Source organism: Phoca vitulina, unplaced genomic scaffold, assembly GCF_004348235.1.
Source record: "Phoca vitulina isolate PV1807 unplaced genomic scaffold, GSC_HSeal_1.0 scaffold4, whole genome shotgun sequence".
NCBI lineage: Eukaryota > Metazoa > Chordata > Mammalia > Carnivora > Phocidae > Phoca > Phoca vitulina.
This window is the reverse complement of record NW_022589707.1, coordinates 2,360,991-2,376,519: the sequence shown is the minus strand read 5'-3', so window position 1 is coordinate 2,376,519 and position 15,529 is coordinate 2,360,991. Positions and strand designations below refer to the sequence as shown.

Sequence of the window (15,529 nt, the reverse complement as noted above, 5' to 3'; positions counted from 1 at the left end):
CAAAAGAGAGTTTAGAGTTGTGTATAATTGCTTTTTGTTTCAATTTATAATCAAACATAAAACCTCACATGAGGAATTAATAGATTGTTACATTTTTTTTCCTAGTGATTTTTATTTGAAGAATTAATGGTAAATTGATCAACCCTCAGCCAATTAGACTTTGACATGTACTAATAAGATCTAATTGAGGAATTATGAAGACATTTGCTCAGGAGAAAATGAGCACATAATTACACTATAAAGTTAGAGTATCAATGTTACCCAGCTGGAAGAATATTAGTTGAAGTCCCAGTGGCATCTATAAAGGACATTCCATAATATATCTGTAGAATGTTGCACTGCTAAGGCCAATTAAAAGATGTAGAATAATCCATAGTCAATTGTAGAACTTCAACTCTATCCATTTTCCTCTCTTGCCTCGACCTTCTTCAGGTGCTGGGGGATGGTCTCCATCCGACAGTGACCATTATCAATGGCTTCAGGTTGACTTTGGCAATCGGAAGCAGATCAGTGCCATTGCAACCCAAGGAAGATACAGCAGCTCAGACTGGGTGACCCAATACCGCATGCTGTACGGTGACACTGGGAGAAACTGGAAACCCTATCATCAGGATGGGAACATCTGGGTGAGTCACTGTCAGAAATGCAAACACAGAACCTTGTGGCAGATTTGTGACCCCAGACCCTCCAAGTCCTGGCACAGTTTGGGGAGGTGGAGAGGGTTGGGTGTGGCCAGGCTGAAGGTTGATCATGCTATTTTTGTTTCTTGTCTTTGTGTTTGTGTCCTCTGGTACTTGCTGAGAGAGAAAAGAAATGTGAGTGAAGCCAGAGAAGGTGGGGAAATGGATCTAAATCCCAGTGTGCCTTGCCCCACCCCCTGCCTTTCCTAAATGGTGGAAAACCCTTATCTTGCAAAGTGGATGTGTCCCCTTCCCCGGTTTCTAGTATATTTCACAGAAAACAAAATCTCCTAATAAAACTGTGTTGAAAACTGGAAAAAAAAAAAGGCAAATAATTTAATGATAATAGAATACTAGAATTTCTTTAAACACAATATTTCAAGTTACTGTATTTTTGTCTGGAGTACAGATCTGAAAAGGTACAAATTGTACCAAAATACTGAACCATGAGTTAACGAAATAGAATGAAAAAAAAAATTCCTGACTTAGGTTTTCATTCCTTACCCCCCCTCACTCTTACTTGCTCAGACTGTTTCTGTTGAAGATATTTAGTTAAACCTTTAAAGGACAACATGGGAAAAGGTCTACTGCCCACAGGGTCTGGGTGAACTCACAGGCACTGGGCAAGGGGCCGTGTACTCTGAAGCACTTTACTTCCTGCCAGAAGCAAGTTACGTTTTTTATTTTGCTTTAATCCAGGCCTGTTCAGATGGAATAGCATTCACTGAGCCACTGACCATTTATGTATAAAGTGAAAAATAAGGTAGAAAAAAATGGTTTTCTTTTAAAGAAAAACCAAATGGAAGACCAGCCATAGTTCTGGAGCACATCAGGCACTACACTGAACATCCCCTCCCCAGTTTTAAATATTTTAAAATATTACTGGTCTTCACTCAGGTGTATGCACTTGTCGATATTTGTCTAGTCAAAGCCATCAAGAAGCCATTCATTCACTCATTCATTCATTCTTGTTGATTGAAGAAACAGTTTCCTCTGGCTGCAGTTTCTATCCAAGGTTAAGGGCAATGGGTCTCAATCTGAGCTCTCCATTTGAATCACCTAAAGACGTTTTAGAGTATATGGATTCCAGGTACATCCAGACCGGTTAAATCTGAATCATATAAGTAGAAATTAGATGAATGTTAATGATAACTTTTTTTGAAGACAGAGATCTTCAACTCAGGTAAAATAGTGAAATTATGAGAATAATTTAGAGGAGTAGGAGCAGTGATTTATGGCAAGAAAAGAAATGTCCCATACTATATATTATATATAATTATTATATTAGTGGCTTAGACCCTTAACCACAGATCTATATTCATTTTATTTTTTTATTATGAGAGAAAAATAGTTTAAACCATTCACTCTTAAAACATCTCAGTTAAATTGGAAAGTTGTGTGTATCCAATCAAATGTTCAGCACACTTGAATAAATTACTTTAAAGTACTAAATTTTGAGGGATCTAGTTTAGTTTAACCAAAATTAGGTAAAGCCATCAATATCAAACAAGAAGAAAAAAGAAGGAGTAAGAGGAAAGTCACTTTTTAAGTTGTGTTCTTCACAGTATTAGGTAGAGCACTGGGAATTTTCAGCCTGATCAGAGCCCACTGTTAGAGAATTTATATTTTAAAAATCCTCAAGTAATTTTTGTGGGTTGACAGAGTTTAGAGCTCCTAGTTTGGGTAGGTGGTCATTTCTACACCAGTATCCAATGATCATAACTGTCATGTAAAATCAGGATATAATGTTCTGATAATAAAAATTCCTCCAGGGGCGCCAGGGTGGCTCAGTTGGTTAAGTGTCTAACTCTTGATCTCGGGTCACGTCTTGATTTCAGGGTCATGAGTTCAAGTTCTGTGTTAGGCTCCATGCTGGGCAAGGAATTTACTTTAAAAAAAAAGTCCTCCAGAGTTGTTCTTTATTTCATCAAGCCATGATTGTATGACAAAAGTAGTTGTTAATTGGGATGGATAAGCTGTAGGAAGCAAGGAGAAGGGATAATGTCTCTTTACGGAAAGTTTTCATCTTACAATTAAGATAATACAAAGTCTCAAGCCCAACGTATAGAAAAGTGATTTTCGACTCTGGATATACAATAGAATAACCTAGAGAGCTTTAAAATATATGGATGTCTGGGTCCCACCTCCAGAGATTTGGTTTAGTTGGTCTATGGTGCAGCCTAGGCATCGGGTTTTTAAAGTTCCCCAGGTCTTTCTAATGTACAGCCAACATGGAGAACCATATTTTAGATTGGTTTTTGGCCCATAGGTAAGGTGGGGATGGAAGAAGTTTATTGTGAGACACAAACAAATATTAGAAAATTAGAAAAGACCTTCCTCAAAGCGTAGAGGAGAGAAAGAGACTGACCAAACAGACCAATCAAGTGGGAGTAGACAATTAAGGCTCAGATCACAAATTCTTCCAGGAAAAGATTCATTATTTTCTAACTCTCTGTGGATTCTAACCTAAAACCAGATTAGCGTGTTGGTGATATTATTTGAGGGCTGCAAACCAGACTCCAAACAATCTTCCACATTTCTGTTTTTGTAAGGTTTTTGTCCCACAACTGAGAGTGTCAAATCCTCTCCTGTCATAATGCACTAAAGTGGTAATACAGATAGCTGGTAAAATGCAGAGGCATTTGGGTTTTAATTTACTTATCAGATACTTAGCAGTTAGGGATAGTTTATTCTGACTAAATACAGAGACATAAGTTCAAAGAGCTAAGACAGGTCGAATTTTCCGGGTTGACTTGGACTCTCTGGGTTTACATAAAATACTAGGGGTTGAGTGAGAGAGACAGGGCCATGCAATGGAAATATCACAGGTAGGCTCCATCTCCATACACGGCTCTCAGCCTTTTCCCATGGTGTTCAGAGTGTATTTTCTACTGTTTTCTGCCATTCTGGTGTTCCTCTGGTTTCTTCTTTTCAAATCCTATATTTTTCATTAAAACTAAGTATGTGATGAGTGATTATTTCTAGATGAAACTATAGTGAGCCAATTATGAAATTTTAGAAATCAAAACAAGTTTGAGACACAAACTACGTACTGTGAAATGTTTTTTTTTTAATGCCAGTGAGCCTACAACATAATGATTACATTCCTTTAATTACCTATGACAGAAATGGTTTAATCCTCATTAATGTGAAAAATAGTCCCTTGGTTTGATGTATTCTAAAAGAGATAAAACTCACTGTTTTCTAAAAATTCTTGAGTACTTTAAAGCTTATCTTAACATGCATTAGATGATTAAAATTTAGCATTTTCAAATATTGACCAAAAAATACACTTCAGACATAAGTTTATGAAAAATGTAATTAAATATTAAATTTTCTCTTAATCCAAATACTGCTTAGCATAATATATATTGCACTTAAATAAAAGAGATATCTGAGGTTGCCTGGGTGGCTCAGTCAGTTAAGCATCTACCTTCAGCTGGGGTCGTGATCCTAGAGTCTGGGGATCCAGCCCCGCATTGGACTCCCTGCTCAGTGGGGAGTCTGCTTCTCCCCTCCCTCTCCCTCTGCCCCGCCCCTGCTCATGCTCTCTCTTTCTCTCTCTCTCAAAAAAAAAAAAAAAAAAATAGGTAAGATCTTTAAAAAAGAGATTTCTGACATAGATTTAGATGGCTGTTTGATGGACAACACTCTCTACAGTGGGAAGTTTCAGATAGTCAAAAAATGTTTAAGCTGTTACAGTTACAAAGTTGTTTTCCCTATCCATCCCTAAAATGATTGATTACCTGAGAAGAATGAAAAGCAATGTAATGGGCGCCTGGGTGGCTCAGTTGGTTAAGCGACTGCCTTCGGCTCAGGTCATGATCCTGGAGTCCCAGGATCGAGTCCCGCATCGGGCTCCCTGCTCAGCGGGAAGTCTGCTTCTCCCTCTGACCCTCCCCCCTCTCATGTGCTCTCTCTCTCTCTCTCAAATAAATAAATAAAATCTTTAAAAAAAAAAAAAAGAAAAGCAATGTAAAATCAATCACTTAAGTATTGCTTTTAATAAATGCCAGTGGTTAGTCTTTCTATAATTATAGGAGGCATGGACAACACAATTAATTTTATTATAATATTGTTATTAAATGTCCATATGGAGAATCTGAGTTATTTTATGACCATTGGATAATGTTAAAATAAGTGAAAAAAAAGGCATGTCAACGAGACATTATGACAATTTGACAGGATTTTAAAGTCATTAATCTAACTTTAGAATCTGACTATGAAATGATAATGACTCTTGAAAATATTCCTGAAGGATAGTTTAACTGAATATTTCATACTAAAAGAGGTGAGTTGTTAAATGTGCTTAACTAGTCAAACTTTCTCATTCCTCATTGATAAAATGAGGCATAAAAGAATTCTTTATACTTTATCCACAATGCCATCTCCTTCTATTCAGAATTTTCTTTCAAATGTCGAAGAAAATTCTGTGCAGATTGGTAAAATTGCCCACCCCTCTGAGAAATCATTGCATTTACATAGTCCACAAAATCTAATATGCATACTGCTCTGGAGGTGTTTTCTGGTTACCTAAATATAATCTCTAGGACAGAGAGGAAGTATACTGTATGAGCATTTCTTATCAAAAGTCCATTCAGCATCACATTAAATAATTCCAGCAGATTTTTGCTATGAGGCTGCATTTAGTTTTGCTTGGGAAATTCAATTACCAGTTTTTGAATGCAGATATTTGGAGCCAAATTAGGCATTTGAAGTATTAAGAGTGAATGCCTTCTTTACATACCATTATTGTTTTGCAGAATAGTAATATACCACAAATTTACCTGTAATGTAAACGTAGATTTTCTTCTTCTTTTTAAAATTTGTTTATTAAATAATGAACAAATGTTTATATATTCCTAATGATTTTTTAAATCAGTTTTTATCCCTTTCGTTAATAGTAGGCAAGTATCAAACAGGGATCAGTAACCACTGAATGTATTAGACGGAGAATCCCACAGAACAGAAATGTTTATGGTATTTAAATTACAACTTTACATATTTATCAAGAATATAGGAATATATAGGTTCATATTCTCTAAGCAATATTAAATAGAATATTAATTTGCTAGATAGAATAAAAACCTGGGTCACTTACATGCTTTTTTCCACACACATACTCACACAGAAAACGTCATTGTTTCTAACAAATTTGAAACATTTAAAAAAGCTAAAAAACAAATAATAGCAGATGAATTTATTAAATTCTTTGTTTTCCTGAATATCAATAGCTTGAATATGTATTCTCTACCTCCTTTTTAACCAAATATCTTACCAACTCATATCTAAATAATAAAAGTTCCTAAAACTCTTTGTAGATTAGCATGTAACCAGGTGTTCAGTAAGTGAAAGCCAAGATAGGGATTCAAAAGGCCTGAATTCAAGTATCTGGGTTCATATATTTGGTTTATAAACTTGGAGAAGTCACTTTGTGCCTCTAATTCCTAATCTGAGAAATGAGAATAATGCCTCTTGGGAGATTTACATGAGATTATGTAAGTAAAGAAATTTTGCAAGCTAAAAAGATTTAGAAACATGTATGTTATCAATTGCCTATATAGAAGCATTCTATAAAACTGGTAGCATTCTAGTTTGTATACAAAACTAGATCAGTATTTCTTTTTAGTGAGAATAGTCTGTGATGATAATTTTCAGAGAGGTTAGTCCCCCTCTATCCTTTTCAGATACATTCTACCTCTGTTTACTCTTATTCATGATTTAAAATATCTGAAAATATTTTAGGTGAAGGAAACGTGACTTAAAACGGGAAGGGGAATGTGGACAAACTTCGTCAACAAATGGAGTGGCCATTGGTAGACAATGCAGTGCAGGCTGGCTTGTAAAGCATGGCTGGTAGTCCTAGCTCTGTGCCAAGTGCCTTTGCAGTGCTTGTAACAAATTATTTGTTACCATAATGATGGCCATGTGTCCAATGAGCCATGAAAGGGGAGATTGCTTAAAAATGAATGGATTATTCTGTCTTATCTTTTCAACCATTTGTTGTAGTGGTTGCACTAATTTTCCAAATCACTTCAAAATCTGTTCCAGTTTTAAATGTAAAACATAAGTATTTCACAGTTCTATACTATACTTAGATCCTTTCAAACAAATCTAGAATTTTTTCCTGCCTTTGAAACTAAGGAAGATAACCATCCCTCTTGCTTGCTCATGTGTCTTTCATCAGTTGATAACATCCCTTTCTTCACTTAGGACACTAATGCGATATTTTTTACCAATAGATAAGAATTTCCCTGATTTGTTTAAAAATGCACATGCATTGTGGCTGCAATCACTTAGGTGGGGAAAGGTACATTCAAAACAATTTTATGGATAACTTATTGAAAAATAAGACACATCAAAATAATCTGCATTAAACCATTTCTAAAATGGCTCTTGATATAAATGGGATAAACATCTTTAGGACTTGTATAGAAAAAAATAATAATTTCCAGCGTGAATTTAGAATAAGCTTCTTATTTCTGTGAATACATTTTTCTGTTTACACCCCTCTTAGGCTGGGTGATATTTTTCAAGTCTCATGAATTTTAATAAGTTGAGTGGATATTCCAGATCCTTTTGCATATACTATAATGCCTCTAGGAGTGAATTTTGATCACCTTTCTAAATACACATTTGTATTGGGAGATTCTCATTTTAAGAGGTCATAGGATTTTTTCCCGCTTTAATTTGTGAGTCATTCAGTATTCTACACGTATACATATATGTAAGAACCATTCTAGCCAATGTGGTTATGTGTTTAATTTTTTTCCAAAAATCTGGAAGATAAAAGTAAGATGGTATTAATAATAGTGACATACACTGTTAGGTAAAGGAAAATGATATAATCTTATATGATATGGCTTCTTACTTCCAACAGTGTATTATTCTTCACAGTGCACTGTATTTTTTCATATGAGTTAAAATAGGATATATGCAGTCATTGTTCTAAATTTTTAGAAGTTTATTGGATTTCTTGAAGACCAATCTGAAAGAGGAAGTGTTCTCATTAAGCATCATGATATCACCAGGTGTTTTATTTTGCTCTGGACTCAAATAATGGAGATGCTAATATTTTTCTTATTAGACCAAGGTGGGCTTTAGGTGACATGAGGCTAAATGAGTCCAGGTGAATGCAAATTTCTATAAAGCATTGAGAGATAGGTACCTGCAAATACCTTGAATAATAATGACGGACAGTATGACTTAAGATGAGTGTCTCTTCTCCTCTCAAGCAGGAACTTAGCAGGAATTAGAGGAATAGCAATATGTCTCTATGGGGGAAAGTAGACGTCATAAAGCCTGCTCTTGTATGGCTGCAGGACCCTGAGAGGAAGTGAAAGTAGCAGCTCACTGGTGTGCTCTAGAATTGGACTACCTTTCACAGATATCTGTGTGACTGTGGGAGATTTCTAGACCTTTCTGTGTTTAAATCTCCTCGCCTGTACAATACAGCTAATAACACTACTTACTTCTTCTACCTCAATAGAGATTATTGGTATTAATTTAATAATCCATGTGAAGAGCTTAGGACAATGCCTGGCACATATTAACCACTCAATTATCATTATATTATATAAATTTGTGACTTTCAGATGCATTGCTATAATATTGGATTGGATCTGTCCTTGAAAATTCAAAATAGCCTGTTACTTTCACTATATAACAGCTTTTCTGTATTAACATATTGGCGTGTGTATTGTATTACATCTGTGCTTCTCAGCCTGAAATGACTAATAACTCATTTTTAAGTATAATTGAGAATGCTAATTTAATTTATGCCATTTGAATCATGATCTTATTAATTGTCACGTGGAGTCTTATGCATCGCAGTACAAATTGTGTCTGGGCGGTTCTTTTTTTTAAGATTTTATTTATTTGAGAGAGAGAGAGTGAGCATGAGCTGGGGGAGGGGCAGAGGGAGAGGGAAAAGCAGACTCCCTGCTGAGCAGGGAGCCTGACCATGGGTTCGATCCCAGGACCCCAGGATCACTACTTGAGCCAAAGGCAGACTTCTAACCAACTGAGCCACACAGGAACCCCTGGGCAGTTCTTTCAGATATGTTTTTTTATTAAACATCAGTGAAAATATGACCGTGATGCTTTCATTCTACTTAGTTTAATAAATTCACTTTTATTAACTTTGGAAATCAAGGAAAATAACCCATTTTTACCTACAGTCCTCCTCCATATCTTCTTAGGATAACTCAAAAGAGTAAGATGAGCAGATTACAAAACAGGCTTGTAAGTATGTTTAGCCATGAAAGTGGAAAGGCAAGCAGAGTGAGAGACCACTCTGAATGCCAGCTTCCTGAAGTATGTCTTGAACCAGCAGCAACAGCATCACCTGGGACCTTGTTAGAAATGCAGAATCTCAGGGACCCACCCCATCCCTTTAAAATCAGAATATACATTTTAACAATATTCACAGGTGATTCATGTACATGTTGAAGAAAGAGTGTATTGTTTTTCATATTTCAGGAGGTCTTGGTGAGGAAGAAGAATTAGAATTGGCCCCTGGGTCTCCAAACCAGAAGGCAGAATTAGAATTAGAATTTGCAGTGCAAATTGCAGGCAGACTTACCATGAAAAGAGCATAAGCTTTGATGAAAAGGCACTTACTGAGCACCTACTGTTTATTGAGAGTTGGAGATAAACCAGACACAGTCACTGTGTGAAAATTTTTCACTGGGTGAAAAATCTAGAGGTCGTGCTAAGCATATAAATTTATAATTTTATTTTATGACTATATGTGTCCTAATGGAAAGAGGCTTGCACAGGTTGTTCTAGGAACACAAACACATACACACATACACACACACACACACACACACAAATGCCTCATTCAGAGTGGTTGAGGGTCACGGTCAACCAATGCCTCTTGAGTTCCTAAGTATTGTTGGCTTAGTAGGTAAGGAACTGGTGATGTAGAAAAGAGAAGCAGATGAATCTTCTACTGAAATAGGTAGGAATGGATAGTGAGACACTGTACATAATCACATCTTTCCCAATTTTCTTATTCACAAACAAACAAATAAAAATCTGACCTTTCTTTAAAATTTAGAAATCTAAAGGATTAGATCAGTAATGTTGAAGTTATATCATGTAAATATCCAACTTTGAAAGAGCATCGGTGTCTTCTAGGAGGGCACATCTCTGTAATACTCATAATGCAGAGTTCACTGCCAAGCACATAATAGATGCTTCAGAGTGTACAATTGAACTGAAGTACCTCATTCTGGAGATAAATGGGCTGAAGCTAAGAGACATGATATTACTTACATTTGAGCTGCAAATCCAGTTATACTGACCCCAGTACTCAATAGGGAACCAAATACCTATTTTTGGTTTGTCAAGAAGCATCCTTATTATAATGACCACTTGCTTATTTTGGCTAAATGAAAACAATTTAACTGTATACACAAGATTTCTAGAACAAGATAGCACGAGCTCTGGACCTGGGCTTCAGATACCCTGCTCCAGCACTTAGTAACAGTGAATGTTTAACCATGTTAATGTTACTAATTTGCAGAGAGATTAACCATGTTAATCAACTTAACCAACTTGACCAAAGACGCTTTTGAAAACCATGCAAATAGAATGAACCAACCCCTCACCCTACCCCATGAAAAGATGTTTGCCTTTAAAAAGTGTCCAAGTTTGCAACCTCCCATAGCACTTTATTCTGAACTAATCACCATAAACATCATTTGGCAGTATAGACATCATTTAATTCCTTGACATATAATATTTATTAAAAACCAGATTCTGGAAAACATGCATTCTAAGCAATTATTGACATTTTTTCTAAGAGAAAAAAAAAAAAGCTCTCCCAAAGATAAAACACCTTTCTCCAATTGAATCTTGAGATGTAATTGCTAATTCCATTTGGATTATAGTAGTCTCTATTCGAAAACAGCAGGTTTCATTAGTTGCCCTCACAGTAGTCTTCAGAGAAGGTTAAGAAACACATCCCCCTGATCTCAGATATGAAAGAAAGCTGAGTTGCCCAGGGCAGAGGGATTGTTCATCTCAGGCACTCAACAATCACAACTGTTCATTCTGTTCACGCGGTGACTGTCCTGTTTGTATATTTCTCAGTTGTGTTACAGTGTGCAAAGTGGAAAACAGAGCTTTGTAGGATGACCTGGAGCAACAGAAAAAGACTGACTTTATCATAAATTCATTCAGGCCGTTTACATTCAGCCTGGCACAAACAAGTATTTGATAACAGAACCGAAAAAATACAGAAGTTTCCTTTCCTTTGAATGGATTTTGTGATTGCGATACTGGAAGATATTTACACTGGGTTTGTCCACATGACTTACTAGATAGTAAGGTCAGTGTATGGTTAAATATCTATAATTTGACAGTTTTATTCCCGGAATAGTAATAGATAGAAGTTACATTTTAGCTTTACTTAAAATGAGCAGCAATGTCAATGCTGTCTACTTTTTAAGTTTAAAGTCAAAGACCAAAGAAATTATTAGTAAGAGAATTTTATGTTTGGAATCAGGGTAAGTGATAAATAAAACACACAGACAGACACACACCTATCCTCAACCCTTACTACAAAATAACTCTTAATCTTCCCCTAAATTATATAAAATTTCTGGGTAATTAATAGAATCAAATCTATCTTTCACTGGGTTCCGTTGAAATGCAGAGGTGTTAAGCATTTTGACTAAGATCAAACACCACTGCTAATACTAACTACCATTCCCTGAGTACTTACCTGATGAGTATTTTCTGTGACAAATACTGTAACGAGAACCTGAAAGGTGAGGGACCAAGTTTGGTCCTTGATTCCTGTGCCCCCTAGTCTTTACTCTCACCATTATACTGCATTTAAGAAGATATAACAGTGGGTGATCATATGTATGTTCTCTGAGAGGTTTATTTGTCTTGTTAAATGCTGGGTCTCACCAGTGAGCCCAGTGCTTTGCACATTGAATGTGTTTAGTAAATATTTGTTAACAGATTAACTGAGTTATGAGATTTAGTGGACATTAGAATAATAGTATATAATTAGGTACACATTTCATAAACAATAATGTTTATTTTCTTAGTTTATATGTATCTAATGGATACTGATGAATGTCTCACATACCTACATCTATTGAAAGAAGTTAAAGTGTCAAGATGGTATTTGTGGGAACACATGAGATGCTCAGGATTTCCATAGGGAAGAAAATATAGCAGCAGTTGCAATAGCGAGGAGGTAAGAGGGAGGTTGGGGTTACTAACTAAGGCAGCAAAGCTTCCTCTCCCATCAGACCTGGGGGCAGCTTGGGGATGTGGAGTGGAATTTTAAGGGGCTAATAATATAAAATGCACATATATATTGCAAACTTGAATGTGAGTTAGGCTCTGGGTCAATGCAGACAATCTGGCCACAGTACAGAGAGGTCTCTGATCTCATAAAGGTTGAGTGTCAGGATAACAGTATGATTTGTGAAGTCTACGCAAAAGGAAGATGTGTAACACAGAAGAATGTATTATATATTCTATGTTACCATTTGTGCAAAAGGCAAAAACAGGGAAACCTATGCTGTAAGAAATCTGGGTAGCCATTTCCTTTGTAGGAGGGTGGTGGCTGGAAGTTCTCTACCAAGGGAGGCTTTGGGGGTGTTTCTTGAGCTAGGTGCTTGTTACACTTGTGGAAATTCATCAAGCCATATATCGATGTGCACTTTTCTCTATGTACATTAAAATTCAACAGTAAGTTTTAGAAGACAATATAATCAGACTTGAAATCAAGGTCTAGCTCTGAGAGAATAGGAACTGAAGGAAACTAGGAGCTATTATCAGAATTGCTCTCTAGTACCAAAAATAATTGCAGGGGAAAACCAGTGGGCAGACAAAAGAGAATAAAGAACAAGGGGAGTTGGCAAAGGGCCTTAAAAGTCTACTCGCAACATATAAGGGTATTATTTGTCTTTAGGTGAGTGCAACCTTTATGTGAGTATGTGGGGCTCTGTTCACACTTCACGCATGGATACCTGGGATAGCACAATCTATTACTTGCTGATGAAGAGAGTATTCCTAAAGAAACATAACGTCTGGCTCTCACTGCCCCTGGCTTGCACAGAGATGAGAGCATATGAAGCAGACATCACTGTGTACAGCTAGTGTTCATAGGGACTGCAGTTAAACCAATCTATAGCTACTCCTAGTTTGTTTCTTGTTTGTTCTACTTGCAAGATGAATGTCTATGTTACTAAATTTAGTTCACTCCTATAATTGCCATCTACATATGACAGATGTTACTGGTCACAGAGGAAGTTTCCATGTCTAAAATGCCTCTCCAGTTAAAATTGAGGAAACCCAGAAATGGGCCAAAAAATATGAATGGAGAGAGAGATCACATCATAGATATAAGTGCATTTACTCTTCAGCACCACCATCTCACTTCTAGATATAGCTCCAATGACATGAAAGCACAGATATACAAGTTATTCCTTGAAGCACTATTTGTCATGATAGAATGTTGGAAACTACCTATATGACCAATCACAGGGAGATTGGTTGAATAAACTAGGCTATCTCTGCAAAATGGGTACGTTATAGCTGTAAAGAAAACTGAGAAATATCTCCGTGAGTTGATATGGGGTGGATTTCCTGGATATATTGTTAAGTGAAAAGGAAAAGCACAAAGAGCACCTACTATGTGTTGACTTGTGTGTAAGAAATAAGAAAGGAGAAAATATGTGTATATGGTTGAAGCAATTCTGGAAATATTTAAATGTATTCTAGATTGAACAAATTAGTAAATATGGTGATGATGTTGGGAGCCATGGTTCTTACTATGAAGAAAGTAATAAGTAAATGGGGAATGGAGGAAAACAAGAAGGAAAGCCTTTTAAAAATGTGTGTGTGTGAATATGTGCCCATACATACTTGTGTATACAGTATGCCTATATATATATATGTATGTATGTTTTCCAACTCAGACTGTTAAATGGGTCTAGAAAAAAGACATTCCAGTAGCAGTCAACATACCTAGAGCAGACCTTAGTTACTAATACCACATTATCCTCTAAAAAGAATCAGATTCAATTGGAGAAATTATATCAGGTTTTGGTCAAGTAAGATTTGACTTGAGTTATGAAGCATCTTTTTGTGTCAAAATGAAAGGGGAAAGAAATGATGGTTAATGACAAAAAGCACATGAGAGCCAGGTTGAAAAAAATTTATATTGGCCAACTCTGGACAATTTGAGCATAAAAGTAATTAAGGACCGTAATGAATTACAAACCCTTAAAAATATGTATCATTAAATGCATAGAGAGTATAGGTAATAAATCAATAGATAGATATTAGACAGATAGATAAACAAAATGGGAGAGAAGTCTCTTGCTTACGCTAGGAAAACAACTTTTGCATGGTAACTGTGGAAGGTGTGCTGGACGTAGAAAGTCATCACTTTGCAACCATCATAGTAAGTATTAGTTCTGGCATATGACTTCAATGGTCATTAAAACTACGGGATAGGAAATATTTTTATGAGGAGGACCATATTTGTATGGTCTTAAAGTATCTCCCAAGAGATACTCTCTCCCGGTTGGTAGAAAAAAAAATAATTATACAAGAGAAATAAGATAACATTTTGAGTGGATGATCAAAATAAAGATGATCAATAAGAAGCAGATAGACATTGTGTGCCTCCAGACGTGATGGGCTGGAGACCCAACATAGTACTGGTGGTATCCCACTAAACACGTGTAAATGGATTGAGCCTATCATAGGAAACGTAACTCAAATTCAAAGTGAGAAATACTCTGGGGTGCCTGAGTGGCTCAGTTGTGTAAGTGACTCTTGATTTCAGCTCAGGTCTTGATCACAGGGTCATGAGTTCAAGCCCTGAGTTGGGCTCCACACTGGGTGTGGAACCTGCTTTAAAAAAAGGCAAAATGAGAAATGCTCTATGAGGACATTTTACTGAAAAAGGGGTGGGAGGGTAGGATAAATTCAAAAATGTCAATATGATAAAAGATAACAAAAGGCTAAAGGATGATTCTAGGTTAAAAATGACATCAACATGAACTATGTGATCCTAATCTAGATCCTGGAGAGAAAAAAAATACTATAAAAATATTATTGGGGGACGCCTGGGTGGCTCAGTCAGTTAAGCATCTGCCTTCGGCTCAGGTCATGATCCCAGAGTCCTGGGATCGAGTCCCACATCGGGCTCCTTGCTCAGCAGGGAACCTGCTTCTCTGCCTGCCGACGCCCCTGCTTGTGCTCTCTCACTCTCTGACAAATAAATAAATAAAAAATCTTTAAAAAAATATTATTGGGTCAGTGGACAAAATTGGGATAAAGATGGTTGATTAGGTGTAGCAATGTTAAATTTCCTGAAATTGGTAACTGTACACTTGTAGATATATGTCTTTATTTTGAGAAAATATAAACTAAAATATTTGACAGTAAATGGACTTGATATGTAACTTATTCTCAAGTGGTTCAGAAATAAAAGTGTGTGTGTGTGTAGGGAGAGGGAGAGAGAAAAGGAAGGATAAAGCACATAGCTCAGAGCAAAATTGGGGAATCTAAATAAAGAATAAAAGGCAGGGGTGCCTGGGAGGCTCAGTAGGTTGAACATCTGACTCTTGATTTCAGCTCAGGTCATGATCACAGGGTCATGATCTCAGGATCATGAGATAGAGCCCCATATTGGACTCTGCACTCAGCGGGGGGTCAGCTTGAGATTCTCTCTCTCCCTCAACTTCTGCCACCCCACCACCACCACCTGGCACACGTGCTCTCTAAAGAAAAGAAAGGAAGGAAAGGAAAGGAAAAGAAAGGAAAGGAAAGGAAAGGAAAGGAAAGGAAAGGAAAGGAAAGGA

At 36.6% G+C, this 15,529-nt stretch overlaps 1 protein-coding gene across 4 annotated transcripts in view; it reads left to right on the top strand.

Annotated features, from left to right (window-relative positions):
- The window catches only part of CNTNAP2 (contactin associated protein 2), a 1,915,205-nt gene that overhangs the window by 619,911 nt on the left and 1,279,765 nt on the right, over positions 1-15,529 (top strand). For all 4 annotated transcript variants that reach the window (XM_032401131.1, XM_032401133.1, XM_032401132.1 and 1 more), the window contains one exon: positions 433-626. In XM_032401131.1, coding sequence (XP_032257022.1) covers positions 433-626 — 194 coding nt within the window. The remainder of the gene's footprint in view (positions 1-432; positions 627-15,529) is intronic.